Source organism: Rhineura floridana, chromosome 3 (assembly GCF_030035675.1).
Source record: "Rhineura floridana isolate rRhiFlo1 chromosome 3, rRhiFlo1.hap2, whole genome shotgun sequence".
NCBI classification, from domain to species: domain Eukaryota; kingdom Metazoa; phylum Chordata; class Lepidosauria; order Squamata; family Rhineuridae; genus Rhineura; species Rhineura floridana.
Genome location: NC_084482.1, coordinates 39,379,567 through 39,400,000, shown reverse-complemented (window position 1 = coordinate 39,400,000; position 20,434 = coordinate 39,379,567). Strand labels below are relative to the sequence as shown.

The 20,434-nt window shown below is 39.6% G+C and overlaps 1 protein-coding gene across 6 annotated transcripts in view; it reads left to right on the top strand.

The window, feature by feature from the left end:
- Positions 1-20,434, top strand: part of SPATS2 (spermatogenesis associated serine rich 2) — a 64,918-nt gene that overhangs the window by 6,861 nt on the left and 37,623 nt on the right. For 2 of the 6 annotated variants that reach the window (XM_061615411.1, XM_061615407.1), the window contains exon 2: positions 8,049-8,354. In XM_061615411.1, the coding sequence (XP_061471395.1) occupies positions 8,330-8,354 (25 nt within the window). In that variant the 5' untranslated portion in view covers positions 8,049-8,329. Of the gene's footprint in view, positions 1-5,323; positions 5,466-6,555; positions 6,681-7,369; positions 7,457-8,048; positions 8,355-20,434 lie in introns of those variants that run through there. The other 4 variants (XM_061615410.1, XM_061615406.1, XM_061615408.1 and 1 more) reach the window with 4 other exon arrangements.

The following is a 20,434-nucleotide window of genomic DNA, read 5'->3' as shown; positions in this document are numbered from 1 at the left end:
TAGAAATGCAGCCTATAATGCTGCACAGTTAAAATGCTGTGTAAATGATATAGATAGATCAGTCTTTCAAATAGGCCCACAGAAGTCAACTAGCCTGTTGGAGGCTGGCAGGGGAGGGATGAAGAGTTCTGCCCCTCCTTCAGCAGCCCACTCCATTTCTATGCTGGGTGCAGAGGGAGGAACCCCATCTGCAGCAACCCACTTGCTTTCTATATTGGGCACAAAGGAGGGACAGCACTCCATCCCTCTTTCAGCTCACTCGCTCACCTGCATGCAGTTCCTTGTTGCTTATGGGTACTAGGCAAGGCTGAGATCTCAAATGCAGATGTATCGGTTAAAGTAGAAACTAATGAATTGATAGATTGATTCAGTGTGGTTTTAAAACAAATGCTTGTACTTCTGTACCTTGATTACAAAGACATGGTTTATAATTTGGGCTAAACATCTTTGATCTCTTCAGCATTTCCTATTTGTGTAGTAAACCTAGTATATTGTGAACTGTGTGTGTTTGAGAATAACGGTAAACTACAAATTATGCCCTTTGCAGAGATCTTCATGTATGTGATCAACAAGATTAAAATAGCTTGGTAAGGGACTATTGTACTCAAAAGCCAATTAGCCAGATGCTGCTGCATAATATAGATGTTGTTCAAATGTGGAGTGGAAGGAAACCTTCCTTTGCTTGAAATCCCAGAATGAAAAAAGATTCTTACAGAAAATAGGCATTTTCTAGACTACAAATTGTGTATTGTGATTGTAGGAATGGTAGTTGTAGATTTTACAGTTCCCACCTTTAAATACCTGGGTGTACATCTGTCCAATAGATTATCCTGGACTTCACAAATCAAGGCAGCGGCTCTAGTTGGGTCCCGAGCTCTAGGTTCTGCTAAAAAGTTCTTTTTCACACGGGGGGGGGGCAGCTTATTCCCCCGCTGATTAAAATATTTAAAGCAAAAATACTCCCCAAAATCCTATATGGAGTTGAACTTTGGGGAAATATGGCCAGAACTAAACTTGAATCCATTCAGAACATTTTTTTGAGACAATTGCTGGGCCTCCCACAGGGGACCCCGGCAGCCCATCTCAGAGCAGAAGTGGGTCTGCCTTCAATAACAGCACGCATAGACTAAGATACTGGCTTCGTCTTAATGACATGGACGGCACCTCTTTGGCCAAGCAGTGCTGGCAAGAACAAATGCAGTCTGTCGGAGGTGCCACAGAGTGGCTGTCTATTTTTTCTAAATACGACCTCTCCCCTGCGAAGCTAGTGGAGCTTAGTAACACCACTCTTCGCAACTGGATTTTTAACCATGATGCAGCTCAGGATCGGACATCCATAGAGATGGCCTCCTTTTCCAGATGGTATCCTACCATCAAACTCAATAATTACATGTCATATTATTTAGTTGCCATAGATAGACCCCTCATCAGAAGAGCCTTTACGGCTCTATGCTTTCAAACCATCCCTACGGCCTATCTTGAGGGACGGTTTCGGGGTATTCCAGTAATCCAGCGCCAATGTATATATGGCTGTAAGGATATTGAAGGGATCGTTCACTATTTACTTTACTGTCCACTCTTCAATGACCCTAGACAGAAATTTCTTTCTCCCATTTTAAATCTCTTAAGACCTTGTTCTGACAGAGAATTGATAATTGCGCTTCTATCTGATAATTCCAATTTTGTGACCATTGCGGCCGCTAATTTTGCAGTTGCAGCTCTCAAACTGAGAGTCCTTTGCCGAAGAGACAAATGCCCACCAAAGCCCTATATAAATTGTTATGTCATGATTTGTAAATTTTATATATGTTTATACTTTGCAATTTTATTCTTGTTTGTATCTTGCACATGGCCTATGGCTAATTCTGCAATAAAGTACCTTGTATTGTAGATTTTGGCTGCAATCCAGTAACCATCGGGTTCAGTGGGACATACTCCCAGATAAGTGTGTATTGGATTGCAGCCTTAGTGTAAAGCATAGACAGAGCTGTTGATACTTGTAAGCTTTTTTTACCAATCACATTAAAATATAAATTTGCCACAGGATTCTAGAATGACTTTAGATCTTTTGGTAAAGTAATTATTTTTCAGTACAAACCTGAAAATATTGTCCTACAAGTCTTACCCCATTTTGCAAACACTGCTGTCTTTGTGTAAAACAAAATAGGCCACCAAATGCTTCAGATGATACCTTTTGTTGAACTGGCATGGGTAATAACTAGCAAGCTTTTCAGATGATCTGGTAGGTTGTGTAAGTTAGCAGTTCTAAGGATAGTGCAGTAGTTCTGTATAGGGTGTTTTTTAGGGATGGGAAGGGAGCATGCAGCATTTTTAACAAGTATTTTTGGTATTAAAATAGAGTGACTGGATGGGCTTTACAAGAGTGTGAAGAAATGATCCACAGTTATCACCTCTTTTTGATTGTGCATAGCCTTTTACACTTTTTTTACACTACTCATCTGAAGAGTTAGTTCAGAGTGGCTTGCATATGATGTCCTAGCAGACTTGCATAGTCCACATATGCTTGGAGTCAGACCTCCTTATTCTCAGCAATAGAATTGTAATTTATTTTCAGACCATGAATATTGGTGAATATTATCAGCACAAACTCTGTCCTGATCTTATTATCTACTCCAAGGAGATGTTCTACTTTTAATTAAAATACAGTTCTATCAAAACTCCATTTTTGTTCTAGCTATTGAAGCCATACTTCCACAAAGCTATTTCATCTGATAGTAAAAGCCAGCTTTCCCATTTATTAATGGCAGGCCAGACTTGTAAATAGCCACCCAGTTGCTTGTGACAAGAAATAATTGCTTCCAGATGACCAAATGTCAGTTCTTCTTTTTGGCCAAATATGATTTAAAGTAGTTGTCTGCCAAGCTGTCTAGCTAGTAAGCAGATAGAAAAAAACAATATATATGTTTTTAATACAAGCAGTTGATCCATTCTTTCACAGTTATAGTTAGCACCCTATACTGCTGTCAGTCTTTGGTATCTGACCACATTCAGAAGTGCTTTTAAATATTCTGTGGGTCTTCTGAATTGTGTGCTTCCTGATCTCTGAAGTGTATCTTGGTGCAGCCTTTCTCACAGAAGTAGGAAATGCTATGTTCCTTCAAACACCATTTTTGGCTTACTAAGATAAAATGTTCCCAATCTCTTTCTTTGTCTTCTCTCTCCCACTAGGCTTAGTTGTTTGTAGATTTAGATTTCTTCATTTGTTTTTCTCCAGGTTTAGTTTTCCTGAATAAGATTTAGATATTCTTTTCTGAAATTTTATGTATGTTTATTTTCACAACTGTCTTAAGATCTTCCTGCGTAAATATAACATATGTACCCAGTGTTCTTATATTTCACACTTTGGTAATGTGCTTTTAATCTGAGATTTACGAGTAGACATATCTTCTCTTTTTGAGTTTGAGGGAAGATGGACAGGGTCCACAAATGTGATTGCTAGTGGTGACCATATCTTCTTATCATGTAAGTACAGCATGGACAAAGTGTGGAGATTAATCCCTGGAGTCCTGCTGAGCTTCCGAGGCACTTGGAAAACAGCAAGACATCCACTGATTTTTAAATGCCCCTGAAGTGCAGTGCAGCATATAGGTAATGATATGTTCTTTATTTACCATTGGCCTAATCGTGTTACCTTTTTTGTGAAAGTTGTGTACTCTAAACTTAAAGTTTATTTCAAGAAAAAGCTGGATAAAATTGTTTTAAAATAAACTTCCTTCCTGTTCTTCCACAAGGCAGATCAGTTATATTTCATTAGTTAAACTTCTGGCTGACAATCTCAGTTACAGACATGGTGAATAAATTTGTAGACACACTCTGCCCCGCTGCTTCAGATATGCACATAAGAGGAGCCCTGCTAGATCAGGCCAAAAACCCATCTAATCCAGCATCCTGTTCTCACAGTGCCCAACCAGATGCCTATGGGAAGCCCACAGCAGGTCATGAGTGCAACAGCACTCTCCCCACTTGGGATTCCCAGCAGCTGGTATTCAGAGTCATGCCGCTGCCAACAGTGGCTAATAGCCAATGATAGCTTTACCTCTGTGAATTTGTCTAATCCTTTTTAAAAGCCATCCAAACTGGTGACCATCGCTCCATCTTGTAGGAGTGAATTCCATAGTTTATGCACCATGTGAAGGACTTTACTTTGCAAAATTATTTATAAACTTTTTTGTGCAAGTGTTTGGAAATTGTCAATAAAGAATACTACAAGAGAGTAAAAGTGTACATATTCATAAAGCTTGAAACCCTGCTTACCCATAGACATGGAAGATATAAAGTGCAAGCAACTTCAAAGTAAACTGATGTAAGGACCAACAAGATGGAGCAGAATGAAGCAAAAAGGAAGTGCATCTAATACCCATTGTTTTCAATAGGGAGTTCAGCACATGCTTATTTTTTTCTTATGAAATCAGTGGGACTAAAGTATTTTACTATGGTTGGACTAGAGTCCAAAATTAGGAAGTGCATGTGAAATTTTATGTAATTTGGGCCGTATATATTCTTCCTGTTAGTCAGAAATAGCCATTTAATTATACTCTAAGAATTTACAAAGAGGTAAAGATGAGTATAAAAACAGGTTGGTTTAGAGCTGCTTCACAGGGTTCTTATCCTCTTATCCAAAGGCATGTGTCTTCAGGTGTGATAATGCACTGTATGTAAGGATCCCTAGATAAACAGAAGGTCTCTGCAGTGTGTACCTGTTTAAAATATGTTTTAGCGGCTACATGCTAAAATTGTGTGTGAAGTAGCCCATTGCCAAACAATAGTCTATATATAAGCTATCTTCTCTCCCCCCGCCCCCACATGGAGATTGTACAATCTAGGTGACTAACTTTTTTTAGCCTAAGGGCTGTATTCTCCCTGGCCAGCCTCTGCGGGTCAAATGCCAGTGGTGGGTATAGCCAAAAGTGGATATGGCCACCCCATACTCCTGCATGCACACTCTTGCATGTGTACCCCTCCTCCCCTTGTAAGCCAAACTGTTCATGTCAGCTGTGGAGGATTCATCAAATAATCCGGTGACTGGGGAAGGGGCACTTTGCATCCCCATCAGTGAGCTGGATGGAGAGGTTTAAGCCTCTCCCTCACCCCAGTGTTGTGTCTACTTTTTTCTTTTTTGGTGCCATTGCCAAAACCAGTGGGGTCTTGAGGCCCCAGAAAATTGGTTGGAGGGGCTATATCAGGCCTCTAGGCCAGGGTTGACCACCCCTAGTAGATACCATAATCTTTGAATTTGTTCACATTTATCCATTGCTACCCTTTTTCTCCTTTGCTTTTCTTCAGTCTTCCCCACTTTTGATTTTTAGGTTATTTGAGGCAGGGGTCCGCCTTCTTCTTCTTCAAGCATTGAAAATACAGCGAGTGCTATATATAAATGCTAAATGCACTACACGGAAGAAAATCAAGAGGAACCAAAGACTGACTAGATGACCAGTTATATTATAGTTGAGTGCTTCTTGTTTGTGCTCAGATACAACTCTCTTTATAAGAAATAGTTTGTTAGAATTGTTCAAGCAGAAGATACAGATTTGTATATTGCCACTCAGTTTATTTCTGAAAAATTTGTGATAGCTTGAAACATTGTGGGTTCTGATAATAGAAAACCATTTCACCCTCCAAGCTTCCTAAGAGCAGGATGAACAGTTGTCTGAATGTTAAGAGAATGGCTAGGTGAAGCAGCCCATACTTGCTAGTTTGTTCCAGAGCAGTTAATTCATGGGCACAGATCAGCAGGTGTATTTGTACAGCTATTAATTTGTCATGATTTCTCCACTTAGAAAAAGTACTCTGTTTATATGTTCCTTTAAAGCCTAGCTTGCTCTGTGCTAAAAGCTGGAAAAGTCACTTGCTTTGTGGTGCAATCCAGTGGTGCCATCTATATAGATGGACAAGCAAATCAAGCATGGAGCTGGAAGTAGGGTTACTCTGATACAGCCTTTCCCAACCAGTGTGCCTCCAGATGTTGTTGGACCACAACTCCCATCAGCCTCAGCCAGCATTGCCAATGGTCAGGAAAAATGGGAATTGTGGTCCAACAACATCTGGAGGCACACTGGTTGGGAAAGGCTGCTCTGATATGTGAGGCAAGGCACCATTAGATCATTATGTGAACTACAGCAATTGGTTCCATCATTCCCTTACATCTATGTAATTGGCTTCCTTGCACTGCAGCGTATTATGTTCATGTAGTACATAGAATAGGTTGTTGGTTAGTGGAGAAATGTATCACAAGTGGAAGAATTGCCAGTCTAGGGAAGCTTTCTTAATGCCTTAAATAAGGTGACTAACTTTTTAAAAGTCTGTTTACACAGTGGTGTAGTGGTTAAGGTGCTGGACTACGACCTGGGAGACCAGGGTTCGAATCCCCACATAGCCATGAAGCTCACTGGGTGACCTTGGGCCAGTCACTGCCTCTCAGCCTCATGAAAACCCTGTTCATAGGGTCGCCATAAGTCGGAATTGACTTGAAGGCAGTACATTTACATTTTTACACATTCCATAAATACTCTGCTTAACAACCAATTCTGTTCTAAGATAGGTGAATAGGGACAATTCCTCCTGAGCTGGCCTTGTTCTCTTGAAAACTATGGAATGGCACGTCATGCGCCTGAGCATTTCTGACGACTAAGATTCTGTTGTGCATGGATTGAAAAAGAAAGGTATGGAAACAAAACCCATGAAGCCATGTTGACACACAATCTTTAAGTGAAGCATCTGTTGTACTGGCGATAGACATGCCCCCCAAATACTGTTTTTGCATGTCATTTTTTAAATATGGGTTTAAGTATAGCATGGACTCTGCATTCCTCTGAAAGCAACAGAGTTGCCCTCCCACCATTTATTTGCGCATCTTCTATTCTCCTTCTATTCAGGAAGAGTTGGCATGTGTCTTGTTATAAAAGAAGGGTGAATGTGTTGTATATTGGAACTGGATGACTGCATGGTTTGTCTTTCTGGAGTATTTCCTGCATGATCCTGCATTAGGAACCACTGTGTGTGTGGATGGATGGATAGATGGGTGAATGGATAGTAGTGAATAGTTGGAGAGTCCTTGTTTTGGTTGTCCCCTGCTTTTCTTTCACCCCCTTAGAGGGGGTATAGTATGAGTATGACTTTAAGAACAATTGTAAATGGTGAGAAACTGGTGGTGAGAATAAGGGTTAGCAATTCTACAATATTTTTAGTGTGCCAAAAGCACAGAAGTAAACAAATGTGAAAGTTCATATTTGAGTCTGTTTGTACAGTTCTGCATTAGAAGGTATCATTGAAAGCACTTTTTGACCAATTCTTCTGTGCTTCATTCTTAAATATGATTTGCATGTCTTCTCTCTCTCTCTGTCTCTCTCAGGGAAGAAGGATGAAGTTCTTCTAGATGTTCTCAGATTCAAACCCCCTGACCATTGGTCATGCTAGCTTTATGAGCGTTGAACAACAGGTGTTTCCCATTCCTAATGCAATTTCATCAGTTTCCCCCCCCACAGAGAAAGCTGTTCTATTATCAGTGTAGGCACCGCTGCTTTCCAGTTCACCTGCTGCCTCACATGACAGTATTCATTACTGGTTCTGATAGTAACTCTGCCATAAGAGGACAGCTGCAAAAGGTTGCAGTGTGGCAGTTTTATTTAGACATTCTGTGTCAAAAGTTTTAATTTTAAAAAATGTGACATGTTTAGAATGAGAAAATTCCTTCAAAAATGAGTATGCTGCTACTTGGATACTGCATATTCTGTTACACTGTGTTGCCATATCTTTAGGGAGCACAATTTCAGGACTTCTCTTCCATTAAAAGTTTCTTTTACCAGAATGTAGTAACTCCAATTCCAGAACGGCAAGCTGTTTAAAATGCAGCGCAAAGTCTGCCTGATGCTTTACAGAGTATCTAGATTTTTTTTGTTGACCCCTCATTCTGGAGTTCTCTTTAAGCAACATGGACTTCAGATAAAAAAAGCTTTTGAGGAATGCTCTTACACAGGCTACAGTATCTCTGCCATACTAGTAAACTAAATTCTTGTACATTGCTTTTTCAGAACCTGAAAAACAGCAATATGAACTGCTGTGTTTGTGCTTCCTGACAGAAGATGATGCTAAGAGGAAGGATCTACAGTGACTGGCAATGTGTCTAGGAAATTCTTTACAACTCTTCTGTTGCCTTGGGAGCTGGAGGCTTGCTGTCTCTAAGCAGATATTTGCCATTTCCTGCCTTGCTGCAAATCAGCACTTGAACTGAACCTGCTACTTTTTGTTCTTTGAGGAAACGGATTCTTATTTCTTTCCTGTGTAATTGAACACTAAATACAGGCAGCCTATTATGTCTAAGAAGCAAAACCAAAAAGGTAAGATTTGACATACAAGATGGACATATAGTAAGGAAAGTTATGTTACAGGCAAATGTCAAGTATAAGATCTTGTTTGGGTTTTTAGTCAGTGGTAGAAGATAATTTCTCTAAATCAGGTATTCTCAAACTGCCTCCCTAGTAAGTGTGTGTGTGTAAAAGAAAGAAAGAAAAAACCCATTAATGTCTTGCCAAATAGAGTATCAAATGAATCCTAATAATGTGTTCCTTGACATCCCTTCTTAACCCAAAGGATACAGCCTTGGAGATCCCGTTGGTCTTTTGGGTTCCTGGGGATAAAAATGCAAGGAAACAAGGAGCATGAGAAAATGAAAGGTTGCTTCATGACCTTTTGTACTAACAATGAGCAAGGTGTGATGGGGTGAATGGCCTCCATTGGCACGGGATTAACATTCTGCATGTAGGCCCATTTGAGAGATACGTGGATTTCTGGATCAGTAAGGGAAAAGCTGGTGTCATTCCTGGAAACTGCCTTTACCTTCCCATGGAAGCCTATCTGATGTCATTTGGGGCAGCTTATATCCGCAAAGGATTATGTTAATGATTTGGCTACATGAATGGAAGTTTCACTTTGTTTCAGATAGCATACCCAATGTCAGAAGTGTTGAACAGTCTTTGGTACAAGATTGTGGCCAATGAGATCATTCTTGTTAAGGGGGTTCTTAGGGCAGAACTAGATGTTTTGTCTCCTGAAAATGGTAGCTGCCTGGTAACTCCCATCTTGGTGACATCTAGCAAAACCTGTGTTTTGATGTCACAATGTTGCACATTTCCCTGCACACCACTAGCAGCAACCAATAATGTGCAGTAGAGAAACGTGTAACTTGATGTTGGGGTAACAGGTAAGTTTTATTACATGTTGTGAAAGAAGCAGTTGACATGCAGCTACTATTTCTGTTGACAGCTATACACTTACTGTGAATTCTTTCTGGCCTTGGTGGTGGTGACTGTGTGTGCTTTTTCTGTATAGCCCAGGTTTTATCTATTAAAACACTATGTATGCCACATCTTGGTCTAAAAGTCCTAAGGTGGCTAACAATGTAATAATAAAACTAATATTCTAAAGTAATAAAGCAGATATTTGAAAAATCATAAAATGGACTGAGCACAATAGGAACCAGATAACTAATTAAATTCAGCAGCAGGAAACAATGGAAAGAAAAACAAAATGCTAGACTTTGTTCTAAAGGCTCTGTTAAAAAGCACTGCCTTTGATGTGAAAATTAACAAAGAAGGATGGAGAGCTGTTCTACTGGAAGAAGGCTCTGTCTTGGGTAGCCAGCCATGAAAACAGATAGACCTGCAACAGGTATTCTGAGAAAGACCTGAAAGTACAGACAGTTTCATCTGGGAGAAAGCAAGGCATTGTGGACTAGATGGTTTGAAGCTTAAAAGTTAAAACCAGCTCTTTTGAGTTGAGCCTTGAAACTAATTTGGAGCCACCAAATTGTTTTAAAATTGGCATGCATTTTCTGTAGCCCATCCTTGTTAACCATCTGCATTCTGTGTACCAGTTGTAGTTTCTCAAAACTCTTCAAAGCAGCTGAGTGTAGAGTGTGCTGCAGGTTGATTCTGCTGATCTCCAAACCAGCATGAGTAAGCTTCTTCTGTTCTGCTGCTGGAGGAGGAACCAGCTTATGATCTCAGCCATTCTTAAGATACCAGCAAGCTCCTCTCAAAGAGATCAGTATCATAAGAGAAGAATATGAAACAATTTGCCTTGAGCTGGCTTGGGATTTGTGCCTTTGTTTGTGATTTGCCCTTTGGGGCTGGCCCCTTCCAACAGTTTTTGCAAGGGACCCCGCTGATGTGCATGCCTTGTAGTGGGCTCTCATTGTCGAGCACAATTTTTGAATACGTGGCAGACTTTCTGTGTACCGAGTTCTGGACTTGGCCTTAATTCTTTAATTTTTATTTTTTTAAAACTCTGACAGTGTTGATCTAGAAATATTTTTTACTTCCTGGTCTCTGTTGGCTGGCTGTCCTCTTTTTAAGATTGCTTAAATTATTAGGAACAAGTTGCTGACAAAAGAATTCTCTTTCTAGCAAGCCTAGTGTGCAGCACAAATATGGCATACTGTTACTGTAACCCCATCACAAACGCAAGGCCCAAAATTATATAAATAGTGCTTACATTGTACTCGCAACCACAGTTATTTTACACATGCAATATTTACATTCTATACATACAATATTATCATAAACAATGGAAAAGTGGTAAAAGTATGTTTCAACACTAGGTCTTTATCAAGCTTCTGATTCCTTTGGAGAAAAATTTATTTCAGACAGATTTCAGCTTGAGTTGTTGCCAAGCATGAATCCTCCCACATTAGCGTAATTCCTTCAGTTTGTTTGCAATGCTCCCTCCAAAACATGTATTTCACTGCTTAATATCAAACTGTATAACAGACACAACCAATCCCAGATCAAATACCACTTACCACCTAAATGCCCAGTAGGTTTCTGTGCCACTCTCAAGCTGTCTGAACACTTTCTCTTTTGCTTCACTAGCCCAAGGAAGGAACAACAGCTTCAAATGTCTCAAATTATATAATTTGTAACAACCACTCCCTTAACAAGATAGTACCTATTTTTAAAGAACCATTATTTCATGTGGAAACTCATTACATTCAGCTGACTAACATAAATATGCTGACAAATCAACCTTCTAATTCAAACCACTAGATGTTACTGTCTGCAGTGCAAAAACTCCAAAAAGCTTCTAGTTGAGAAAGTAAAATTTGTGGGCCTTACTCTTTTTGAATAGATAGGTGTACTTTAAATCTTCAGGTTTATAATTATGTTCTAAAACGTGTGACACTAATGGAGCTTCAAACATTTTGTTTCTAATCTTGCTCTTGTGTTCACTGCAGTAGTTCTTAAAGCTTTGCTTATTTGCCCTACATATACATAACAAGGGTACAAAACTACATTGATAATGACATGTAGTCATGTATCTCAAACAAAAATATTTCTGTTTCTGGGATTAGTGAATTGTCTTCAACTGCATGAATTATGCACAACAAGAACACTTTCCACATTTAAGTGTCCACTTGTAATAGGGAGTATCAGCTATATCAGAATGAACTGTTTTATCTTTTATATTATTTATGATATCCTATAACAGCTAACAGCTAAATCCTGGAATATTTCTTACCAGGTGCCAGTAAGGATGGAAAGACATTCTATTATATTCCGCTGACCAAACCAATTTTTTGTTGTGAACCAACTTTTTATCCTGCAGCGACTAACTTCTGTGATACATCTGTGCTCTTCTAATAACTCCCTGGGGAGAATCTTTTAATTTCAATTGTTGTTCATACTACACTGATAGCTCACCTGCATTTTAATCTTGGAAATTGTGCAGATGGGAAATTCCCTTGTAAATGAACTTGAAGATGACTTATAATGTAAAATTTTATTCTTATCAGTAGGTTTACTGTATTTTTTTAACATACATTTGTCTATCCTGCTTAAAAGTAACTAGCTGGGTTCTGTTCAGCCAAGTCCTGCTTAGAATAGACACACTGAAATTAATGAACCTAAGTTAGTCATGTCTATTAACTTCAATGGGTCTACACTGAGGAGTAATATTAGCATTCAGTACGACAATGGTAATACTTGTAATCCCATATTACTTTGTAAACTTGATATGAAGATCAGCTGCATTCATCCATATGAAAAAATCATCCACTGCGCAATCCTGATGAGCAGTAATATCAATGTATTTGCCATAATATATTACATATAGCGCATAGAGATTTCTTTCTTGGAAATGACTTGGTTTGAACCAAGTTTGCCATATATAAATTAGCAATACTAGGAGCAACTAGACTTTCCGTAGCAACTCCTTTTTCTTGGTAATAAAACTGATCCTGTGCTGTGCCATCAGCAGCAGTTTATCTACCTCAACTTCTGCTAATTCCTCTACAAAGTCGCTAAATATGACCTCTGTATGTTAAACCCTGCTAGAACAAAGATCACTAAATTGACTGGATGCTCCTTATTTCCAGTTGCTAAGTTGTTATGAGAAGTACTATTCATACTGTGGAAACAAAACTTCTGACCCTCCATCCTAGAGCAGATACTTAGTTCCAGACTCCACTATTTCCCAGGTTATTTAAATGCTTAATTGTGTTAGCGTTAATAGGCTATGCTGTAATGTCTGGAAACAGGAGGCATGGATGAAAACATTATACTTTAATGTAGCATAATCTTGGGTTACTAGTTTACTGGAATTATTTGTATTTTTCTAATTGCATCTGTTTACCCAAGCAAAAGACTTATGGGCAAGGCAGACCTAAACTGTCAAATTATTATAATCAGTTAGCAGTGACATGTATGTATTGGGGAGAAAGGGAAGTGGGTGAGACAAGACACTGGATTTCTAGCTGTAATATTTTAAAATTCTGGTTGCTTTCATCCTTGTCTGGAGCGCTATGGAGGTCTCTGTAAAGGTGAGAATGGGAAACCCTTGGTGACATACTTTCTGGCAGCTGGGCTGGGAAAAATGGTTCTCCTTTTTTTGTGTGAAGGAGCCAGTATCAAGCAGCCATAAATCCTGTTCAAGGTAGCCCAACTCCCAAAATAAGAGTTGCCATCTTTAAGTTACACAGGAGCCTGAGCAACCGGTTGCCTGGCTTTTTCCACAGGCTTGTGTAGCAGCATACAAAGACTAGCCCAACTTCGGATGTCTGTTAGGCATCATCACATACAGGAGAGGCTGGGCTCATTCTTTCTCCCCTTCTTTCCACTTTTTGATGAAAATGTTTCATTCTACTTCCACCTTTTCTTACAGTAAAGGAAAAAAGTGCAGTATGAAGCCAAGGTATTGTAACTGTATACAGGGTTATGACTACAGGAACCATTGTGCAGACCAGCAAAGATTCAGGCTTGCTCCAGACATTGCACACTTTCTATACAGCAGTCATTTTCATGTAGTAAATAGCATTCAGCCCACATGCAGACTATTGTTGCTTACAATTTCTCATGCTTTATTTCTCTTCATGCATCTGCCCTGGGAAGGTACAGTGAGTAAGTTAGGACTCTGTTGCATGTGGCAGTAACAGTAAATGCTGCATACTATTTGCCTAGGTATATAAGCATTGAGAACCGTATCTTCTAAACATCTGGTTTCATTTGGCTTTCTCATTGCAAAAGAACTAAATATTTTTCAGTGAAGACACATAAGCCAAGCGATTTAACTGCCACCTTTCAGTGGAAAAAAATGTCTAAGTCTTGTTGAAAATAATACTGCATCATGACTGAAAGGCTACAAAGGAAGTCAGATTTTCTTGATCTAGTTGGTGAAAATCTGACATTACAGCTCTTAAAGTTTAACTAAGTAATATTTGGAGTAGACCCATTGAAATAAGTAGTCTTGACTAACTTGTCCATTATTTTAATGGGTCTATGCAGAGTATGACTTGGTTGGATATGACTCTACATCTTTCACACTTACCAGATTGCTATATCAACTTTGATCCCCTCTGCAACTTCTTGTCAGACAAACATTTGGGTGGTTTGGGACAGAATGGCCCAAGCTTGCATGTTCCCTTCTCCTCATGCAGCCAGAAGGAGTTTGGACATTTTTGCTTAACAGTCATTTTCTTCCATCTAAACTGTGAACTGTAGTTCACACTCACTATGGTTGGTTTAAAACAAGCAAATGTCAATCTATGGTTTATGTTCTGGTTTGGGTGAAGAAACATGCTATGGAAAACTAAAAGAAGCTTTCAAACTCCTCACTTTCACTACACAGAAGGGAAGGGGAAGTTTACAAGCCTGGAAGGACATTAGGGTCATTTATGTAGTACTAAGCCCTGTTTGGACTACAACTGCCATCAGCAGCCAGCATGCTGGCACTGAACGGAGCTGTAGTCCAAAACATCTGCAGGGCACCAGGTCGGGGAAGTCTGTTTTAGTGCTCTATCTAGGTATGGACAATGTATCAGATCAATCTCTCAAAAATTCAAGTGTTTGGGATTTTATCTTGTAATATCTAAAATGTGTGTGTTTACCTACCTACATCTTTCATAAAATTGTGTGGTGTAACAAAGTAGCTTTGGTTCAAACAAACTGGAGACAAATTCCATTTTAAAAGAATATTAACTCCCATAAATAGTCTTCAATTTACTTTGCTGTTCTAGCCCAAAATTGCCTAGTTGTAGGGTGTTCGACCTGAGTAAGAGTAATTGTGAGTTGGGTTATATGCTTATAGAGTTCTCATTTGTAGCATCTGGTTTTTCAAACAGGAATTCTGACTCTGACTTCTATTTACTTTTGCATACCATAAAGGTTCTAATAGTTCTGTGTAACTGTAAAATGGAATGCAGTCAGTCTTTGTTACACCAGTGAATTGCCTAAACATCTGTTTGTGCACAAATGCATGTCCTGTTTGGCTACATGTAACTACAGAGAAGCTCTGTAAGCATAATATTGAATTGTTTTGATGCTACATTTTGTTTGTTGGCTTCAGAGTGATAAGTAGAGGGAAGATGATTTCTCAAATGTGAGAATATGCTGGCACCTTGCAGCTTTGTATCCAGTGCTGCAGCTCTGCTTATTCAACAGACTTCCATGTGTGCAATGGGACTTTCTCTTCCTCACCCGTCCCTTACAGTTCCCTGTGCACCCTCAAGATCAGCTCTGACAGGTTGGGGGACCCTCTGGAGCAATTTTGGGGGGTATGAGGGGGAGGATCTTTTCCAGAAGTTCCACTGCATGAGCAGAACTCCACTCATGCAGCATGGGAGACAACTCTTGGCTTTGACATGCTCAAAGCTTGATATCCCACAAACTGAGGTTTGTAAGATCTTGCTTGTATAATTTTGGCAAAGAGCTACATAGATCACAATGATGGGTAGATTCAGTTATAAGTACATTGCTTAAAGTAGTGACAAAATAGTGATTATGGGCTCCATCTAGGGATCTTCCTTACATAAGGCACTTGTGCTTGCAACTGGACATTCCACATCTCTCAGCAGTAGCTCCTCTGGTGTGTATCAGAAATCTCACACACTAATTTCAAAAGTTGCCTTGCTCTCCCGGGGAAGCTTCCATTAAGAGATTTTGTTTTAAAGCCCTGCTGTAGCTGCTCTTCATTGGGTCTGGACCACTGTGCAGATGTATCTACAGATCTAGTCTTCTGTGTTAAAATAATTTGTCTCCTGATTTCTTACCTCCTTGGAAAACTCTGTCTCCTGATACTAGGCAAACTCACTTTGAATGTTGTATAGTATTTTGAAGACATTTTGGCCAATTAACCCTGATCCTTCTTTGTACATTAGATGGTAAGTCCATGGGCAGGGTCTATCTTTAATTTTATTTATTATATAACTATTAGTTTTTAAAAAAACACTTTACTGTTTATTTTAACTAAAATATATAATTATTGTCCTAAGTGAAAGCTTTTGTCTTTATATTTAGAGCAAAACCTTACTTTTTAATTCTTTGATAGGAAACAACCTTTCTAAAAATGCAGCCCGGGAACCATATTAATTCATCTTTATCATTGATGAAATGTTCAGATAACAAGTGTGAAAAAAGCTTTGAAAGTACCCAAGGAAAGTTTCACCTCAAAATTCTTGTGTTGTGGCTTAATAATGCTCTTCTACTAAAATATTTGTATTTGAATTACAGCTTTTTAATCCAGATGCAAGATTTTTTTTGGCTGACTACAGAATGATTCTAACTAGTTCCAGCAGGGAAGACATTAGTCATAAATTTAATGTCTTCCTATTGGAACTGGTTAGAAATTCCATGGAAAAGCACTGGTAACCATTTGAGTAATGCTCCTTGATGGTAATGGTGCAAGTAAATTTAAGATTCATGCTGCTTATAACCTATTGTATGAAGTGATCACAAAAGAGGCTGAAAATTTCACAAACTGTAATGCTAACATACACAATCCAGCTTTTCTTTTGAACCTGATGGTAGGGAAGTAGATGTCTACTTTGCCAGCTCTAAGTGAACTTGTGAACTACTTTATACATTCCAAAGTGACATAGTACACCATGGCTATATATTATAGGGAGGAACAAATGCTTCTTTAAAGTCACAATCTCTTGCACACAGTGTAGGGAGCAACAGCTGTCCTCTGCTTCTTGACAGCTATACACAGTGAAAAAATAATTGCTCCTTTGTGTTAGGGGATATGCTATGGGTGTATGTGATGTTCCTACTAATTTCATTAGCAAGTGAAATGGCTCTTGAGAGTTGGAGCTGATTCAGAAACATTCTGTTTCTCATAAGGGATAGGTAACTGTATCACTACAGCTGGCATAGCACAGTGGGGAGGAGAGCCTGGCTGGGAGTCCAGAGTCTGTGAGTTCAAATCCCCGCTCGTGTCTCCTGGGTGTCAAGGGCCAGCTAAAGATCACCCTCACAGTGAAAAGCTCAGGGGTTACGTGCCCTGCCACCTCTGCAGCCGTGGGCAAGCTGCATAGTCCCAAGGAGATCAGTTGTCCCCCAGCTGGCAGTTGCGAACAAGGAAGGGGCTGGCTTGTGCAGCTGTGGCAAGCTGAGCAGGCCCTAGCCAGCTGGGGAGGACTATCCTCAGAGGGAGGCAATGGTAAACCCCCTCTGAATACTGCTTACCATGAAATCCCTATTCATAGGGTTGCCATAAGTCGGTATCGATTTTAAGGCTTTCCATTTCCGACTGTATCACTGATAACCATATTTTTTGCTGGAAGCTTCAGAGTGCTTCCAAATTGAAATGTGAAGGCCCAGGGGGGGAAAACTGGGAAGATTTTGGGGGAAACATTTTTTTCTGAAAATGTTTTTTTGGGGGAGGGGGGTCTGAAAAATTTGGAAGGGAACAGGAAACATTCTCCCCTATTTTTCCCACTTTGCTTCTGGACCTTCATATGTCTGCTCCAAACCTCAACGTGACAACTGACATGACACCTGGTCTGTTGAATCTTCTGTACTAGGCAAGGACATTGTCATTAGCAATTATGTATAATGACTAACTATATACCTAGCCAGACTTTTGTGGACTGCTTGGTGCAGACCCATTATGGAATTATACTGTAGCAGAATTTATTTATTTATTTATTACATTTATATATTGCCCCATAGCCGAAGCTCTCTGGGCGGTTTACAGCAATTAAAGAATGCACATAATGAGTTGATTGTTTGAAAGTGTCGCATATCAGTCTCCCTGTGTGTGGAAAGCATATTTCGGCAAGACTTGTTTCACTATATGTAAGGTTTACACTTGGAGAGAGAATTCTGCAGTGGGTTTTCTTGCAAACAAATGATCCTTCCCTTGACATTCTGAAGCCTGAACCAGATCAGAACTTTTGACTGCAAGCATGTCTGTTGCGAACATAGTGCAGCTTGAGTCAGAAAAATAAGAGGCATTTCTCTCTTTCCCCTGATAAGATTTATTAATAAGTTGCAACAAGAACACAACAATCACAAAGGGGTTACAAAGAAACATAGCCTACTTATTGTTATCATGTAAGCTTTGTCTGATCTTAATTTCTTTACACAACATCTAACATTCTCATAGAATTTTTTACTCCACTGCTGAGTAAGTTTATCCCAATGTTCCAGTGAAACCCTGTTTATGTACACTCTTTCCAAAGTTTTTTATGTTTTGTGCCATTTGTTGCTTTTCCTTCTAATGGATGGGGGCAGTTCCAATTTTTCACCACCAAATTAACATGTTCCCTGCCTTTAAAAATTGTGTATATGGTATCAATCCATCTGAAACTGGCAGTTTAAGATTTTAGACTGAACTTTTGGCACAGATAGGATGGCAGGAAGAATAGCCATGAAAATGAGATGCAATGAGGGAGTAATAAGTTGTTGTGCAGAACTCTGCAGTTTTGAGAACTGAATCGTGGAGCACAGTGTATATTTTACCTGTAGGTTTTCAGGTAGATTTCCACAGTCAGGAGGGCTAGAAAACTACTTAAAAGCTGAAGGGTTGCAGTCCTCTGCACACTTAAAAGTTCTATTGAATTCCATCAGACTGGTTTCATGAGAGAAGGAAGGACTTATTATTAACAAAAATCCAAGCTCTAGATCAAATATCAGGCCTTCTACAGAACATTCAAAATGTCAGAAGACTTTAACAGCTTTCACTTGAGGTCTGTTGTCCTGGACCCATGGCGAGTGCAGGAGCTGAATTATATTTACATTGTGGTGTTGTGTAGCTTGTGTGTTTGTCTTTTGCCAAAGCTCCAAACATCTACCAGACCCCATCACAATTGGTTGCTCAAGCCTTCCTAAGCGCTTTATAATAACCTTTTGACCGTTTGGATATTGGGGGGGGGGAAGCCTAAACAATTGCATTATAATAAAATATACCAATTAACATGGAAGACTATTTTCTATTTCTCTATATTTGGACATAGGGCTGTATCACAACAATGTACACGTATGAGCAGAAAAAGGCTCCCTCACCCTTCCCCCCCCCCCGGCAACAACTCTGCACATGCTCAAAATCTGCTAAAGAGAGTTGAGGGTCCTGGAGCAGATCAGGGAGGATAGCAGGTGGGAGAGGAGGAAGGTGAAGTCATGTGAGCAGAATTCTGCTTGTGCAACACTGGATTTTGTTTCCTTTCCCCCCCCTGTTACCTTAGTTTTGCAGAATTAATTGCTAACACAGGCATCTATCATGTTTTCTCTAGAGGAGGGAAGCATTTTCATTTTTCTTGTGTTTGGTAGAAAACTGAGATGATATCAATATATTTAAACACATTGAGGGGAATAAAGATGTTTTAATATAACTTAATATCAAAACCTGCCATTCACAATCCATTTCACTTGTTACATTTCCTTCTTTAAATTATAAATGAATTAGTATTCCTCCTTGGCTTAATTACTTAAAATATGGAATAATCTATATTGGTCAACTATGGTTATTACTAGTTTCCATATTTCCAAATAGTGCATAATTACTTTTGTATAAACTTTAATTTAGCTAGTAATACTATATTTTCAGATAGAAGTGTTCCACAGCACTGATTGGCTGAACTTAGGAAGGTGCTTGAATTTCTTGCTCTTGCTTCTTCAGCTGGGAACCACTTGAGAGGACAGTTTCTCTCCTGCAATTTAAAATTGCTCTAATGGTCTATTTTGTTAAGTTTTCACTTATAAAAGCAGCAAGATCTCTCCCTACTCTTGAGTTTAAATTACTAGCTGTGACTTGCTGTTGCCTGTAAATTGGAGGGCAACTGCTACTAAATAGAATTGGAAGGTAATAACAGGATGGATAATTAGAGGTGCCCTGAAAGTATTTCCTGACATCTGCTGGAAAGCAAAGACTGCTTTATTCACCCAGTCAGCTTGCTTTGCATTTAATGGAAGTGTTATCTTGGAAGCTAAGGGGTCACTTCATGCTTGACATGACAGATGTGTTTCAAGCATGCACCCTTTGTGCATTTGTGATGGACACCTTAATGTTTGAAAGGTGAAAATCTCTTTAAACACACAGGACCATGCAACAGACATGAGACTTGAAGCCACGATAGACTGTGGCATCCTGGTATTTGTACAGATGCTAGTGTCCACTTAACATGCTACATTTGTCCCAGCATAGTGGTTCTCCAAGTAGAGAGCTGGTCTTTTGAGTAGAAGAGTGCTAGGTCTGTCATTGCTGAATAAGAGTGAGAAAGAAAGTTCAATGGGTTGTATCCAATGTAGTGCTTGGTCATGGCCCGCTCAGCACAAGGATTTCTGTTTGCTCAAAGGGACTTCCCTCTTCTGCATGCCCTCTAAATCTATTGGGGGGGCTACCCCAACCCCAGTAGTGTAGTGACAAATTCAGAAGTGCAGGGTCCCTTCATGATAGTCACGGACGTGACCTTCCCCCCTTCTTTGCTGCTAGATTGAGAATGAGATCCTTGTTAATGCCTGCTCCCACAGCAACAGATGTCCCTAGGAGCCAACCAGCATGAAAAGGGAGAGTGTTGGCTACTAAAAAGAGTCTTCTCAGTGGCTGACTCGCCTCCTTTCACTCTGATTGGCTCCAGTCAACAGGAAAGGACAAGGAAATATGTTAGAAGACTCTTCTCAGTGGCTAGCAGACTCCATTTTCATGC